Source organism: Dromiciops gliroides, chromosome 2 (genome assembly GCF_019393635.1).
Source record: "Dromiciops gliroides isolate mDroGli1 chromosome 2, mDroGli1.pri, whole genome shotgun sequence".
Taxonomy (NCBI): Eukaryota; Metazoa; Chordata; class Mammalia; order Microbiotheria; family Microbiotheriidae; genus Dromiciops; species Dromiciops gliroides.
Window position 1 is genome coordinate 163,599,739 of NC_057862.1, and position 17,169 is coordinate 163,616,907.

Here is a 17,169-nt window from a genome sequence, read left to right on the forward strand (position 1 = left end):
ATGTGCAATGTGGGAACTCCTTCCATCAATATAGGTCAATAACATATCTGTAACTTCAAAATTTGGTTTTTTGGTTTTGTTTTTGGTAAGGCAATTGGGCTTAATTGACTTGTCCAGGGTTACACAGTGAGTGTTGTGTCTGAGGTCGGATTTGAACTCAGGTCCTCCTGACTCCAGGGCTGGTGCTCTATCCACTGCGCCACCTAGCTGCCCCTGTAACTTCAAATTCTTAATGAGTTTTCTTGGCTGTAGAGAACTTAGGTGACCTACCCGTGGTCACATAGCCAAGCTGATTTTGAAGTGGGATTTTTAATCTTGGTCTTTCTGACTGAAAGGACAGTCTGGTATCCAGTATGCATTGCTGCTTATCATTGTTGCTATTGTGATGAATACTGTGGAATACAGAGTGAAGAATTAGAACCACAGGTATGCCCCAAGTTAAGAAAACTCCATATGCAATTTTTTTTTTTTAAAGACCTGGATGTGATTAGGATCATGTGATTTAGAGCTTTATGCCACTGGGTGACACAGTGGATAGAGTTTCAGGCCTAGAGTTGGCAAAACTCTTCCTGAGTTCAAATCTGGCCTCAGACACTTTACTAGCTATGTGACCCTGGGCAAATCACTTAACCCTGTTTGCCTCAGTTTCCTTATCTGTAAAATAAGCTGGAGAAGGAAATTCAAACCACTTTAGTATCTTTGCCAGGAAAACACCAAATGGGGTCACAGAGCGTCAGACATGACTGAAAAATAACAACAATGATGATAAAAGAGACCATCTAGTACAACTTCATTTTACAAATGAGGGACTAAAGTTGAGAGTCACAAATGACTTGCCCAAAGTTATAAAGGTATTTAAGGGGCGGAGCCAAATTCGAACCCAAGGTCTTATGATTCTAAATCCCATGCTTATATTTAGTTTAAGTTTAAAAGCTTATGCTGCTTGATTTGATAAATCTGACATGAAATATATATACTAGTTATAATAAATATCAAATATTTAATTAACATCGACTCTACCCACTTCTGTAGAATTTAGGTATAACTGGACATGGTCGGGGGAATGATTTGGATCTTTCTTTTAAAAAGCTATCCCCAAAATTTTGGACTGATGCCTTCACTTCATAAATTGCTCTGTAGTTAACAGCTTTTTGAATCATTCTATTGACCTGTGAGCTTAGTTCATAGTAGTAAGAGGTCAATAAATTATATTCTTATTGATTTGATGATGATTGATGTTGTTTTTCCTCCTGAAACATATTTTTTTTATGCTAAAGTCTAATAATGAGTTGTGATGAGGCATCTATATACATTGGGCAAGGTTTGAAATTTGGTGCTCTCTCTATCTCAAAGTCTACCAGAGGCTTTGTGTCTTCATTTAAATACATGAGAATGGCTAAGCAGAAAATAAATGCCAATATGCTATAGAGAATAAGATTTTCTGGCATTAAAACTGTGTACATTTATTAAAAAAAGAAATATTGATCTTGTCCCTTGTTACATTTCCCTGTCCCTGTGCTTGCATACCTTGCCTATTCTTTCTATTATTTTTGGACTATTCCCCAAATTTGCCCCTTTCCATTGTCCAACCACCTCCTTGTCTTATTCTAATCTATACAGTGTTCATAATCTATGTGTTAAATGGTAGCTCACAGGAATGGAATAGAAAAAGAATTATTAAGATTCCCCACCCCCCATCCCCTAAGTGTTACAACTAGCTGGGCTAATAGAGTACTCTTATTCTGCTAGTCTTGTTAAAGAGAGTTATCATCTAAAGGAGGCTATAATCTATTTCCCCCTTATAAGATATTCTTACCATATCACACTTCCAGAAACTCAAGGGAAGAAGTGTTTCTTTTTTCTTGTACCTACACTTCATGCCTCCTTAGAAAATAAAAGTAAAAAAAGATTACCTTTAGCATAGCTTTAACTAGGGCATGGTGAATTGGGCTGTGCTCCAGAGCTCCAAAATTTAGAGGCTACTGAAAGCACTTATTTTCTTTCAATAGAGCAAAACCAATTGAAATCAGTGTTTGTTTCTCCTTCTCTCCCTCTCCCTCTCCCTCCCTCCCTCCCTCTCTTCCAGGGAGAATTATGACTTAATTATTACAGGGCATTCTTATAGGGAAATTTTTTCTATAAATGGCAACCACTCTCCAATTTATCGTATTAGAAGTCTTCCTGGACTCTCTGAGAGTTTAAGTGACTTTCCCAGGTAATATTGTTTATGTCAGAGTTGGGATTGCAACTATCTCTTCATGACACTCATTGCCTGTGAATCTACTATAGCAACTTCCTCTTCAACTTAGCAGGAAGCATCCCACTTTGGGCTGTCAGTTGGACTCCAGTTGAACTTCCCTTCTGACTCTGTCTTCCTCCATTTTCCTCTCCCCTATAGTAGAGTCTTCTCTCATAAGAGTTGTGTCACCATTCCTCTAAATGGAGTTTATCTTAAAATGTCAGCTATATTTTTTGAAGGTTGCCCTGGGTGCCAAAGTATTTGGCTCTTGCCTTGGATCTACCAGAAATGTGTTTGCTACAGTGAGTGTATTTCTTGATAACATAATATGGAAAGTAGTCAGGAACAGTGAGATAAAAACACCTGTTAGTGGCTCTCACAGTACTTGGCTTTTTTTTTTTTTTACATCCTATCAGAGTACTTCTCACTTCATGGAGAAGCTATGAGAAAAATCAACCAGGTCATCAGCACTTTTTTTAAAAAAACGAGTTTTAAAACATTTTTTTCACTAGGAAATTGTAAATATAGGCACCTGACAACCTCTTGGCTGGGGATGCCTTTGTGCAGAACCTATCAATAAAATGTGTATTAGTGATGAAAAATAGGGAAATAATTATGTGAGGAAAAGTAGGGAATACCTACATTCCTATTTGGAAAATTCTCATTTCTAACCTAATCACTCTGATTTCTGCCTTCTAGCTCTGAGGCTAATTTTTCATTAATATTTCATAGAAAAGAACTACCTTCCTCTATAGAGAAGTAAGAGTAGGTAATGTGATTTCTTTCCATGTAGACAGGTCATATGTTCGTAAACGTAAAGTCCTATACTTGGGTTCAAAAAATCAACCTCACAAATGTATGGAGTAGTGTTGCTATAAAACTATTTTCTGGGGCTTTTAGTGAACTGAAAACTCAATATGACAACAATGGGACAGCCACCCTTTCCTCACTGCCACCTCCCCAAAGTGATGTTATCTTAGATGAATTTTTTTTAAAAGGTGGCGTATCTTGAAAAGGAGATTATTTCCATGGTATTTTTGATCTGGTTGGTATACCTATATCCAGTTATTGACATCTCATATTAGGAAAGAAAATTTAAAAACCCAAAATAAGTCCAGAGGGGTGACCAGGATTATGAAACCTTGAGATCATATTATATGGGGTTCAGTTGAAATACCTGGGAGATATTTAGCCTGGAGAATAAAATATTTAATAAAAGACAAGACAGCTTCCTGTATTATCTAAAAGGCTTAGATTAGACTTGCTTTGCTTGGCTTTGAGGGCAAAACTAGGATTGATGGGTAGGAGTTGTAGATCCATGTAAAGAAAAACTTCCTAACAGAGTACATTGAGTTACCTAGGGAAGGCCGAATGAACACTTTGGGGAATGTAGTGGAAGGAATTATTGGTAAGGTATAGCTTTGATTAGGTGGACCTGAAGATTCTATGAAAACCTTGATACCAAGTTGCAGTTGGAAAAAAATCAATTCAACTTCTTGTTTCTTCTATTTTATTATCCATTTGATTATCAATCCCTTTTTCTTTCCAACTCCTCCAGTAATGAACTAATGAATTGACTTGGCTTGTTTTGTATTATGCAAACAGCCTGAAAAATGTATATAGGTTAATATTATTGTTATTTACATTGAACAACTTCTATTCAAGACTAGTGGTTTCTGTGTTGTTGTCATTGAATTGATCAGTTATATCTGACTCTTTATGACCCTGTGGATCATACTGTCCAAGGGCTTTTCTTGGTAAAGATACTAGAGTGGTTTACCATTTCTTTCTCCAGTGGATTAAGGCAAACAGAGGTTAAGTGACTTGCCCTGGGTCACATAGCTAGTGAGTGTCCAAAGCTGGATTTGAACTCATGCCTAGTGCTCCATTTTCTAAGCCATCTAGCTGTCTAATGTAACATGATTTCAATATAGTATCCCCCTAAGGGTCCACAATTAAGTCCAATTAATTCAGCTAAACTAAGGTCCAGTATGTATTTTCACCTAGATTATGTGTGTGGACAGCTCACTATCAAGACAAATTTTATGAATTCCAACATTACCTTGCCATGATTAGTTCGGTCACATCATAGACTTAAGAGGATAGTGAAAGATGTTACATTAATTAGAATGAAAGCATCTTAGCTATAGAGACTTAGATACATGGCTTAGATCCAAAGACCATGGAAATACTCCTGTGTTTAAGGAACACTAAGACTTTAGGATTAATGGTACCTTCAAAATTACTACCTGTACTTTCCGGTGGTGATACACTTTAGTCTGACATAATTCATATTACCATACTTAGTCATTGCTATGTACTGTATCCAAAAAACCTAGAATGTATGGATCTAATTAAATTGAATATGGTGGCAAAACATCAGCTATCAGGGAGCCAATACCAGCCTGGTAAAGTGGAAAGAATACTGGGTTTAAGTCCCGACTCTGCCAATTACCAGTTGTGTGAAGCTGAACAAATCATTTAAGCTCTTTTAACCTCAGTCTTTTCATTTGTACAATAGGGATAATTATTCTTGCAGTATTATATGTATATGACTTCATATAAGATATAATGTAATATGATAATATATTGCATTATATTATAACCATAATGGGGTTATTGTGAGGATCATATGAAATGAGAACTGACATGAGTGTAGTACTTTATGTTACAAACGCTGTTAGTATCAGGTCATATTACATACTTCCTCCTCACCTCCACCACTCAGAGTCCCTGATTTCCTTCAAGGCTCAGCTGAGGGGCCATCTCCTACAGGAAACCTTTCTTGATTCCTCCCCCTCCCCAAGTTTTTAGTCTTGTCTCCCTCCTCAAATTATTTTGTATTTTTCTGTTCGTTTACATGTATCTCTCAGGTGACTATCAGCTTCTGGGGAGCTGAGACTTTTATTGTCCCTGTCTTCCTTTTTCTTTCCTTCTCTCACGGATTTTAGAGCTACAAGGGTAACCAAAGAATACCTAGTGTAGCTCTTCATTTTACATAAAACTTGATGAATGAGGGTCCATTGAGATGTAGATCTATGATAAATAATAAGGTAACAGAGTCCATGAATCAGTAAGCATTTATTAAGTGTCTACTGTGTGCGAGGCACTGCAGATACAAAGAAAGGCAAAAGACAGTCTGCTCCTAAGGAGTTCACAGTCTAAAAGGGAGACAGCATGCAAACAACTGTGTACAAACATGCAATATACAAGAAAAATGAGAGATAAACAGCAGAGGGAAGGCACTAACTTCAAGGAGGCTAGGGAAAGGCATCTTGCAGAAGATAGGATTTTAGCTGATATTTGAAGGAAGTGAGGAGACAGAGGTGAGGAAGGAGAGAATTCAAGGCATGAGGGAAAGAGAGCCAGTGAAAATTCACAGAGTTGGGAGATACATTGTCTGACAAATAGGAAGGAGGCTGGTATAACAGAACTGCAAAATACAAGGGGACAAGGTGTAAGAAAACTGGAAAGGGCCACATCATGAAGGACTTTGAACAGCCAATAGGAATTTGTATTTGATCATGGAGATGACAGGGAACCATTGGATTCTATTGGGTAGGGAGCAGACCTGGGCTTTGGGAACATCCATTTGACAACAGAATGGAGGATGAATTCAGGTGGGGAGAAACTCCGAGAGCTTAATGACTTGAATAAGGTAACACAAGTAGTGAAAGAAGCAGAGTCAGGTTTTGCATCTAGGTCCTCAGACTCTAGGCCTAGCACTCATTCTTCTCTACCCCATTGCCCATCTAACACTTAAGTGCAGTGCCTTGTACTTTGAGGCACTTGACAAATATTTGTTAAATTGAATTTTTGCAATGTTTTAACATTTACCATTGCTTTCTTACAATTCTATGAAGAAATAACAATAATAGCTAGCATTTATATGGTGCTTTAAGCTTTGCAAAGTACTTGCATGTTATCTCATTTGATCCTCACAATGGATTTGGGAAGTGGGTTCTATGATTAACCCCATGTTATGGATGAAGAGGCAGCTGGGTGGTGCAATGGATAGAGTGCTGGGCCTGGAGTCAGGAAGACTTATCTTTCCTGAGTTCAAATCCAGCCTCAGACACTTACCAGCTGTGTGATCCTAGGCAAGTCACTTAACCCTGTTTGCCTTAGTTCATCATCTGTAAAATGAACCAGAGAATGGCAAACCATTGCAGTATGCACAACTGAAACTCCTGAACAACAAATAGATAGTTTGGCTGAAAGCAATGAAGTCATACAATTCAGGGTCATATAGTTAATGGTTTTCCTCAACTGTAAAACGAGGATGAGAACAGTTCCCACCTTGCTGGGTTGTTTAGAGGAGCAAAGGAGATAATATTTATAAAGCACTTAGCCCAGTGCTCCGCACATAGTAGGCACTATATAATTTAATATTCCTTTCCCTTCCACCTTCCTCTTCTTTAGTCCAAGTCCCATACTCTAGTCTTCACACAGATGAAAAAGCAGGTTCAGAAAAGGTGAAATGACTTGCCTATGGTCACAGAATTAAGTAATGTTATTGAGGATTGAAACTCAGGTTTCTAAACAATGGTGATGGAGCACTGATGGTATGAGATTATGCTTTCAAGGTGATAGAAAAGTACTGAATTCTTCTTCAACCTAGTTTCAGTATCACAAATGAAAATTAAGCCTTCAGAGGAAGCCTGCTATAGTACATGGAGAGCGGGCCCTGGGGTCAGTGAGACATGACCTAGGCCAAGTCACTTAAACTTGCAATGGCCCTAGATAACCCTCTTGGAATCTAAGTTACAGAACAGATATGCATGTCTGCTCCCTGAGTCCTCCCCATTCAAAGAAAAAGGAAAACAAAATTAAGCCTGATTTGCTTTTATTATTGAGTGGCACATAAATGCGTTTATATTTATGGATGTATTTCTGAAAAGTGTACATCAAAGCTTTAGAAATGGAACCGTTTTAAATAACTCACATTTCTATAACCCTTTAAGGTTTACAAAGCGTTTTCCTGTGAGGTAGTCAGTACAAGCCTTACATCTTACAGATAAAGAATTGAGGCTCAGAGAGTTGAGGCATCTTACTAATGCCTTCACACAGCTAGTAAAGACCATAATTAATTGTCTGACTCCAAGTCTGATACTATAACTACAATACCACATTGCCTCTTAAATATACCAAGGGATCTTTCTATAGGAAATCCTATAGCAAATATCTAAGTAGAGTGAAAATTATCCCCTAATTTTTTTCAAGATCTCATTTTTGTATATCAGGTTTCCTTAGTTGGGCAAACAACTATATGCTGTGCAGAATATATTCTGAGCAATACAACAATTTAAAAAATATGTTGCTTATTGTCTTCGGTAATTTCTGTAACTACAATTATGTAGAAAAATGTTCTCAAGATGTAACATTTTTTTTTAACATCACAAACGTATTTCATTGGTACTTAGAGTCAAAAGAACCTGAGTTTTTCATTTCTAAACAAGGAACTGATGCTCAATCAGTGAAAGAGGAAGGCAGGAAATACTATAAAAGGTTGTTAAATTTTCCATACACAAGTATTTATTATTAATGCATGTGCCAAAATACTGTTATGTCATGCATTGTAAGCAATTACTGATCCAGCAATTGCCTGACAAGATGCAACATTGAAGATGCTTTAAGAAAACAATCTAAGGCTTGTCAAGCCAGTTTTATGCATAAAACATTGTTTTCCAAAGAGGATACCATGCCACAGAGGTTCTCTTTCCCATTATTTTGTATAGTTATATTATTTTCAGTATAGAGAGCAACAGAAAAATTGTGAGAACTATCATACCTAAAATATCTGATCTAATCAATCAGCAACACCAGTCTGAGTCAGGTTTGGAGAATCAGTACTATTGAATCCATTATGTAGATAGCCTACTACAAGTGATTCATTCACTACATTTGGAAAGTACCATTGTATACCTGAGTGTAGACATTCACCTGGGAAAGTATGGGACCACAGGAATGTAAAAGATGAGTATGTTATGATAGTTTACATATAAACATCAACTTGGTAAGATCATTATGGACCAAGTATAATTCAGTCAATAATCCAGCCTAGTTGGCTTTTTAATAGAAAATATTTTACAAGCACTTCCATCTTCTCTCTCTTTCAAGTTCAATATTAATTATACTTGGTACTTTGTGGGCACACAGGTAACATAAATTACAAAACTGAAAGCAGTTTCGTCAGACTTTATTATATGTTTTTTTCACTGAATATATGAAGACAGTTTTTTTTTTGCTTCAGCGCAATACATAGTCATGTTGCATTCAGTACAAAGTGCTGAATATTTTTTAAAGAAAAAATAAAGCACTTAACTGATTATACAGCTAAGTATGTAAAGTGATCTTTGTAACTGTCAGAAGGAAAACACTAACAGTATCATTACACATAATAGATGACTTTGAGAAACAAATTTGCCTTCCTACTTCTAAATAATTTACCCTGACGACATCACTTTCTAAAAAATAATTTGGTAGAAGCATTATGCCGCACAGCAAATACATTAACTTACCTTCTTGTACAAATGTGTTGTGACCGTGGCAGTTTTGAAGAACAAAAGTTTTTTTTTCAGTATATCAAACTTTTTTTTTAAAACAAACTAGTGAACATTGCTTTGTATAAGATTGCTTTAATAGCATTTCTTCACAGTGATAGTTCAGAAAGGTTGGAAAGTGGTCAGCATAAAATATTTCCCACCATTTCTATTTTCATTTGTATGCAAAAATCATCACATTACATCAGTAATTATAAAATTACAAACACTTTCTAGAAGTAACTGCATTTCTAGCTATGGTAGAAAAAGTTATTGGTCAGACATCTAAATGATGGTGAAGTAACATATAAAGGTTATGAATACGAATTACTTTCTAATGCACAGATAGGCAGCTGACTTATTAAAAGACATAACAGTGATTTAAGGAAAACTACTAATAAACAAATTCAAAGGACAACTAATCTATGAATGAGTTGAGGAGATGGAAGTTTGGTCATGAAATGAAATTGACATCTGAAAAGATACTCTCGATAATGCATCTTTAATCTTCATTTTGGCACTTCATGGAACTACTAACTTTTCAAATCCCAATAGGCATCAAAAGTCATACAGGTCTTTCACACACCAGAGTACTGATAAACACAAACACAGTAGATTATGCATTCCCACTGATTTTCACACACATGCACTAGTCAAACAACAACAGCTTATCTAGGTTCTTGGAGATGCTACCTTGCAACATTGGTTTCAGGCAATCTCTTCTGCAGATCTTGTGTCAGATTTCAGTCTTACAAATTCTTTAGCCACATCATCATTGGTCCTTTGAGAAAGTATTCTAAGGATTGTCAAGCCAGTTTCATCCATAAAGATGTTTTTCAATAGTGGATACCATGCCCCAGAGCTCCCTTTCTCCACTATATTTTGGAGTTGAATCACTGTCATTCCTATAACTCGATCTTCTCGTGCAAAGCAGTAATCCTTAACAGAGAGGTGAAGCTCATAGGCTCCTGGACGGTTTTCATTACTCAGGATGCTGTGGGTATTAAAAATAGGAATTTTGATCAAGGATATTAATTCTTTCCCACCCTCTGATCCTCTAACCAATTCTGAAATTTTGTTGAAGATTTTATACATTGTTCAGATATGTTTGTACTTGAGTAACTGAAGAGCATCTGATTCAAGACTGATATTCTCATCTGTTAAAATTATCTGAGCTTTTTTTTTTTTAAGTAGTTATCCAGCTACTTGGCTATTTACCAATCTATCCTATAAATTCCATTGATTTTTCTAGACGGAATATAGCTTACAACAAATGTCCAGGAGGGGCAGCTAGGTGGCGCAGTGAATAGAGCACCAGCCCTGGAGTCAGGAGTACCTGAGTTCAAATGTGGCCTCAGACACTTAACAATTACTAGCTGTGTGACCCTGGTAAAGTCACTTAACCCCAATTGCCTCACTAAAAAAACCAAAAACAACAACAACAACAAATATCCAGGGACATTCAGATAAACATTTTGTATTGCTTTCTCATAATTCTCTCATTGTACACATAACTTTTTGTTGGACTACACACTTAAACTTTGTTTCAATATGTTTATTTCCGGTAGTTTTAACTGTAGCTAGTTGGACTGTGAGTAGCAGGGGCTGCAGTTGAAAAAGTACTGGATTTGTTCTCAAAAGATTTGGGTTCAAATACTGACTTAGCTACTTACTTACTTGTGGGGCATTAGACAGATTACTTAACTACTCTGGTGCTGTTTCCTCATCTATCGCATAAGAGGACTTGCCGAGCTGATTCCAGCTCAAAACCCTAAGATGATCAGGGTCATTCTATATTATTCTCATCTTATGGGGGTGGCTCTCCCACTTCTCTGTTAGCTGAATTTTACCCAGACTATTCTTCCTCAAATATGACACTGTGTGATATAGTGATGCAATATACTGATGGGGTTGTAGTTCATGGTCTCTAGGTTCCCTTTAGGTACTAAATCATTGATCTTATGATTTCCATAATTCACCTTATTCATAAACCCACAATTTTTGTGCTTTTTTTCCCATTTTTCAGTCACACCTCACTATATGACCCCATTTGGGGTTTTCTTGGCAAGGATACTAGAGTGGTTTACCATTTCCTTCCCCAGTTTATTATACAAATGAGGAAACTGAGGCAAACAGGGTTAAATTACTTGCCCAGGGTCACACAAACCTACAACAGTAGGTTTATGAAATTGGATTTGAACTCAGGTCTTCCTGATTTTAGGACTGTGCAACATGGTATCCCAAACCCACAGTATCTTTCCATTAGACAATATTTAAACTCCTTATTCTAGCATTCAACATCTTTGATAAAGCTGTCCTTTTGCCCATCTAGTCTATTCTCCCACTTCTCCTTGGGTGCCCTTCATTGTTGGCCCTGAAGTTGGGAGGACCTGATTTAAAATCTCACCTCAGACACTTACTAGCTGTATGACCCTGGGCAAGTCCCTTAACCCTAATTGACTTTAAGCATCTGGGGTCATCTCCAGTGATCCTGATCTCTGTCTTGTCACCAGACCCAGATGGCTCTGGAGGAGAGAATAAGGTTGGTGATCTTGCACAGCCCTCCCTTGCTCTGATATCATGGTCGTGTTCGAGGATGAAGGCCAAACAACAATGTATCTCTTGCAATTCAGAACAGGTTCTCTGCAGTGATGCAAAGATCAGAACAAGCTGGTGATCCATGCCTAGAGACTCATGGGATTGTTTTGCATTCTTAGTACCACATACCATGGTTCCCTGTTTCCCCCCTTTTCCCTTCTCCCCCTGCTGAAACCTTGACTAAGGAATTATATCTCTGTTGATTTTCTTTTCTTTTCTCTCCCTTCCTTCCTTTCTCTCTCTCTACTTCCTTCTTTCCTTCTGAAGCAATGAGGGTTAAGTGACTGGCCCAGGGTAACACATCTAGTAAGTGTCAAGTGTCTGGATTTGAACTCAGGTCCTCCTGAATCCAGGGTCAGAAGTTTATCCACTGCACCACCTAGCTGCCCCCCCACCCCATTGATTTTCTCAGAGGAATACCCTGCACAGACTATCAAGGACTCGTCTCAAACATCTAAATTGAATACAAATTCTCTGCACCACAACAGAGCTAAATGCCAATTCTTTCCTATGGCAACAGTTAGACCTGTCAAGTGTGTGGCTGATGATGGCTTCTACTAATAACCTGAGACAACTTGGCAGTGCAGAACAGAACATAATGAAGAAGGCTGACTAGTGATGTTCCAGGAACATTCCTTCCCTCAAACTTCTTTTGATTCATTTTCAGATATTCTGGGCCCTTAATGAATACACTATATTTGCCCCAACAGTAAAAATGTCCAACTTGCTTTTCACTCCTGATTTTTTCTAATCAAACATTTTGCAGACTCTAACATTTCCTCCTGTAGGAAAACTGTTAACTAAGGTGAGGGTGCATTTTTGAGATAGACTAAAGCAACAGTAAAGGATTTAGTGACTTAACATGAGACATAAAGCAAGGTGGAGATTGAGAAATGTTAGAATATACTTAGAACCAGCCTGTGCTATTGGGACAGGAAAGGAAGGAAACCAAATGCAATGCTATCTCCAAAAGAATTGCCCTTATAGCTCGTGTTAATTTCACTTCATAGGATCTTCCACATACATGCACAACATATACATTTAAACTGGATTAAGACCTTCTATTTCTGGGAAATATATCAAGATTTAGTTTCCTTTAGAAACCCATTGGAATGATGTACTACAAGAGAAAGGGCAATATCATTAAGTTCAGAGGATAGCTCCATTATTTACTAGTTGTGTGAGCTTAGGTAAAATCTCTTCAACTCTATGAAACTTTCTTCATCTATAAAATGGGGAGAAGGCTACTTGCAGTGTTTATCTCACAGGGAAGGTGATTTGGAGAGTCAAATGAAATTATAATTGCAAAAGACACACATGTATTAAGTGCTATATATAAATACACACACACATATATACATTATATATACATAAATATGTATATATATATATATATAATTTTCAGTATAAACTCATTATATGGCAATACAAATAAAATTGTAATAGCTATAATCATTGTTATTATGATTCCCACTATCACCTAAGAGAGAATAGAGCCTTGAGATTATGGGACAAAGAAGAGGTACGTTATGTTTTATTTGCTAGTATCATTTCTATCTCTAATTGTTTGACAGACTTAACTGAGCAATGACTGATAGCCAATTAAATGAGATTGAACTAATACTCACAACTGGAAAGTTTCATTGTACTTGGGCGACCAGGTGTTGCTTTTGGTCTTGGTACCTTGTTTCCTTTTCTTGTCAGCAAGGTTGGGTCCCAGGATAAAAACCTCCACAAAGGGACGAAACATTGCTGTGGTTTGCCAGTGTAGGTCATTGATGGCAATGACTAAAATAGGAAAGAGAAGTAATTATAACAGATTAGCATGAAAATGTGCCGAAAGATAAAATTTTTTCATTTTGTTATTAATGAGCGGTTCAATTCTAAGTGATTGGTTCAGTTTGGCAGTTAAGGAAATACTTCTTAAGGAAAACTGGATGGCTTCCAGGAGGGTAATCTTGCCATGGAGGGTCCAACTTCAGTGTAACTATGAGGGGCTTTGGCTGGATTGAAATGCTACTTGCCACTAATCAGGAAGGATAATTTCTAAGTTTTCTGAATCCTCTTATTGTGATATATAGATTAAGTTAGAATCAATATTTATCTTTAATCAAAGTCAACAAGTTTTTTCTTTAAAAGGGGGAAGGTTCTTAGTTGGGTTATTAATATCCTGGTTCACTTCAATTAGATTCAGTAAAAAATTGTGGTAGTATGCAAGAGTGCAAAGACAAAATCTAAGTAGTTCTTATCCTCAAGGAGTATATAAACTATAATAATTAGCTGATAGTTAATATAAATATGTAAATCAATACTGGGGGCAGCTAGGTGGCATAGTAGATAGAGTGCTAGGCCTTGAGTCAGGACGACTTATCTTCCTGAGTTCAGATCTGGCCTCAGTCACTTCCTAACTGTGTGACCCTGGGCGAGTCACTTAACCCTGTTTGCTTCAGTTTCCCTAACTGTAAAATGAACTGGAGAAGGGAAGAGCAAACTACTTCAGTATCATTATCAAGAAAATTCCAAATGGGAACACAAAAAGTCAGAAATGACTGAAATTAAGAAATTAATACCAAGAGGCAGAGTGGATAGAGAGCTGGCCTCGGATTAAGGAGGTAGATTTAAGCCTTACCTCCAATACATAGAGACAACTTATTTTTAACTTCTTAGTACTGCAGCAAAACTGCATGTTACAGACCTTCATTGATAGAGGGAGTTTCCTCTTTAGGAGTTCCCTAGACAAATGAAATCCCAGGTCCCTACATGCTTCTTTTCTTTAAAAAAAAAAAGGAAGAAACAAAACTATTGCGAAACAAATTACTGTTCTGCTAAGCAAGATGTAGCTGTCCTTTAATGTTCAGCTATCAAATAATTTTGGAGCCCAAATTCACATTAGTGTGTATTCAGATTGTGTTTTCACAAAATCACTAAATAGTTCAATGTTTCTTTTTTAAAGAAGCTGCTTCTCAGCTCTGCTCCTGTTCCCAGCTTCAGAGGGTCCCAGGTGTTTTGGGTTGAGGTGGGGCAGGTTTTAATCTCATCTGACCTATTCTCAGGTCCGGAGATAACTTCAGGCCTACTTACTAAGAAACCAAACAGCAAAGCTTTCTGTGGTGTGGTTCCTAGCTTCCGATGAGCCTGCTCCCCTGCTCCTCTCCCCAACCTGGGCCTTCAGCCACTCAGGATTTCTTTCTGGTTGCCTGCTGGGGTGGAACAGTCGAATCCTTCCCCCGCAGTCCACTGGTACCCCTCACTATAATCATTCTTAAAGTGTCTACATATTTGTAAGAAAATTCATTGAACCTACCACATAATACTAGGATGAAAGGAATGGTGCATAAATACTTGTTGACTACTCAATGACCTATTCATTGACTCATCATTCATTGACTGGGGGAAAAGATGGTGAAAAACATTTCCCTCCTCATGAAAGAGAGAAAAGTTGGGAAACTAGGAGTGCAGAATGTAACAATATGACTAGTATGCCATATTGATTGGTTAATAGTTATTGGTTAATGGCTATTTTGTGCTGGTTAATAGCATTTTTTGTGTTACTAGAGAATGTAGCACACATTGTGTATGTGGGAAAATCAAGGCAGTATTATGATATAAAAAAGTCATTAGAAAATCTCAAAAAGAGAAAAAAAATTAAAATAATTGTTTTTTCTGAGTGCTGAATTTTTTAAGTTCTACACTAAAATTTTACTATCACACAAACGGTCCAAAAGTCCAATTTCAAAGACATTTGATTTTGGATAGAGATTCAAAGAAAATTCATACTTTAATTTCAGTAGTTGCTATCTAACATTCTAATTAGATTTTGGGGTTGCTTAGACTTCAGATTTACCTTTTACAGTCACTTTGTGCTCTCCAGTTCCTGGAATAGTTGAGATATCCACATGAACGGATATCTGTCCCACTGAATCATTCCGGGAGCGATCTGAAAATAACATCAATAGTATGCTTCAGTCTATATTCAGATGACATCAGTTCTTTCTGATAATATTTTTCATCATGAGTCCTTTGGGATTGTCTTGGATCATTGTATTGTTGAGAATAGCTAAATCATTCACAATTCTTTATCATACTTTACTGCTGTTACTGTGTACAATGTTTTCCTGGTTCTGCTCACTATATTTTGTATCAATTCATGTAAGTCTTTCCAGTGTTTTTCTGAAATTATCCTTCTTGTTATTTCTTATAGCACAATAATATTCCATTACAATCATATACCATAGCTTATCTATTGACCAATTAATGGACACCCCCTCACTTGCCAATTCTTAGTCACCACAAAGAGATGCTATAAATATTTTTGTACAAATAGGTTCTTTCTCCCTTTAAAAAAATCTTTGGGATACAGATCTAGTAGTGCTATTGCTGGATCATAGGGTATTCACAGCTTTATAGTAAAATTTTAATATTTTGCCAGTGTTATATGGATATGAGTCATGGAATACTACATTTTCAGTAGAATTAAAAATGAGGCCACAATGATAGCATGAAGGAATTTGTCAAATGTTTTGTTAAACAAAATCATTATTAGATCCTAATGTACAGTGACATTCACTACATGGCGTAGGGCTAACATCAAGAAACTCAACAATTACAATTTAGAAATGGAAAGGAATTTATCAACCATCCCCATCCACTCCAACTCTTTCTTTAAAGATGAGAAAATCAAGGCAGAAAACCTATAAAGTACCTTGTCCAAGGACAGATGGGTAACCAGTAGCAGAGTCAGGGCTATAATCCAGGTGTCTTCGTTCCTGGTTTGGGACTATTTCCACCATTCCTGAAGCTTACTTGAAAAGTAGTTGGGTAAGGCACTAAATTGTATTGAATCTGACTTATTTTGGTGTTCTTGGGTATAAAGTCTTTTCAATCCTTGCTCAGATGGAGGCCATCTGCTTCCATAAGGCCTAATGGTAGCTCCTCATCACACTTCTCACATCTAATATCACAGACATTTTGGTTTCAAAGACTTTATTCAGGTTAACCTGAAATATACCGCCCTGAGCTAGCTCTCCCAGGCTTTGGGTTAGTACTACCATTATTCTTTGTCACATATACTTAAAGCTTCCTTAATGAAGTAACTTTGTTTAGATTTTTTTACTTAGTTGTATGGATTCCTGAAATATCTCTTCCCACCCCCACTCCCCATCTTACCAAACCATTTCCTTTCCATGACCTAAATGTATCTGGAAATATTTCCTCCACAAAGCTTGTCTGGACAGCTCAGAGTAGAGGTTAACTTTTGCTAGCTCCCTTTTAAGGAAGTCCTTCCTTATTCTCTCTCCCAAGTGATGTACACATCAAAATTGGTTTATTTGTAGAAGGGAATGCCCTTGTTACATTTTCTGGATAAAAGAGGGTTAACCAGAATATGTTTTTGGTTGGAACCTTTGTTGATTTTCTGGTCATTATCAAAATTTAGAGAATTCATTTATCTTGTCTTTGACTATGAGGGAGTTTAAAAATGCAAGTTTCAAATTAGGGAAATACATCAGTTTGTGCTTGGCTCCTTAACTTAAAGAGAAATGAGATTTATGTTATTTTAACAACTAAAATCTAAGGAAACATGCCCAGAATCTTTTAATAGGAAATGATTAAGATGCTTGTTAAAAACATAATTTTCCTCATTTTTTCTTTTTTTTTCCCCAAATGACTCCACTCGATTTTTCATCTAGAGTATACTCAGAATGTTATGTCTTCATAGTGATATATAGGGTCAGATAGGAATAATCCATAATTATGTTCTCAGCATTGGCTGAATACTTGACAGCAAACCCC

General features: G+C 36.9%; 1 protein-coding gene across 2 annotated transcripts in view; it reads right to left on the reverse strand.

Moving 5' to 3' along the window:
• Window positions 1-5,365: 5,365 nt before the first annotated feature.
• The window catches only part of UNC13C (unc-13 homolog C), a 716,794-nt gene continuing 704,990 nt past the window's right edge, over window positions 5,366-17,169 (reverse strand). For both annotated transcript variants that reach the window (XM_043984190.1, XM_043984189.1), the window contains 3 exons: window positions 15,224-15,316; window positions 13,008-13,167; window positions 5,366-9,775 (listed from right to left, as the gene is read on the reverse strand). In XM_043984190.1, coding sequence (XP_043840125.1) covers window positions 9,490-9,775; window positions 13,008-13,167; window positions 15,224-15,316 — 539 coding nt within the window. In that variant the 3' untranslated portion in view covers window positions 5,366-9,489. The remainder of the gene's footprint in view (window positions 9,776-13,007; window positions 13,168-15,223; window positions 15,317-17,169) is intronic.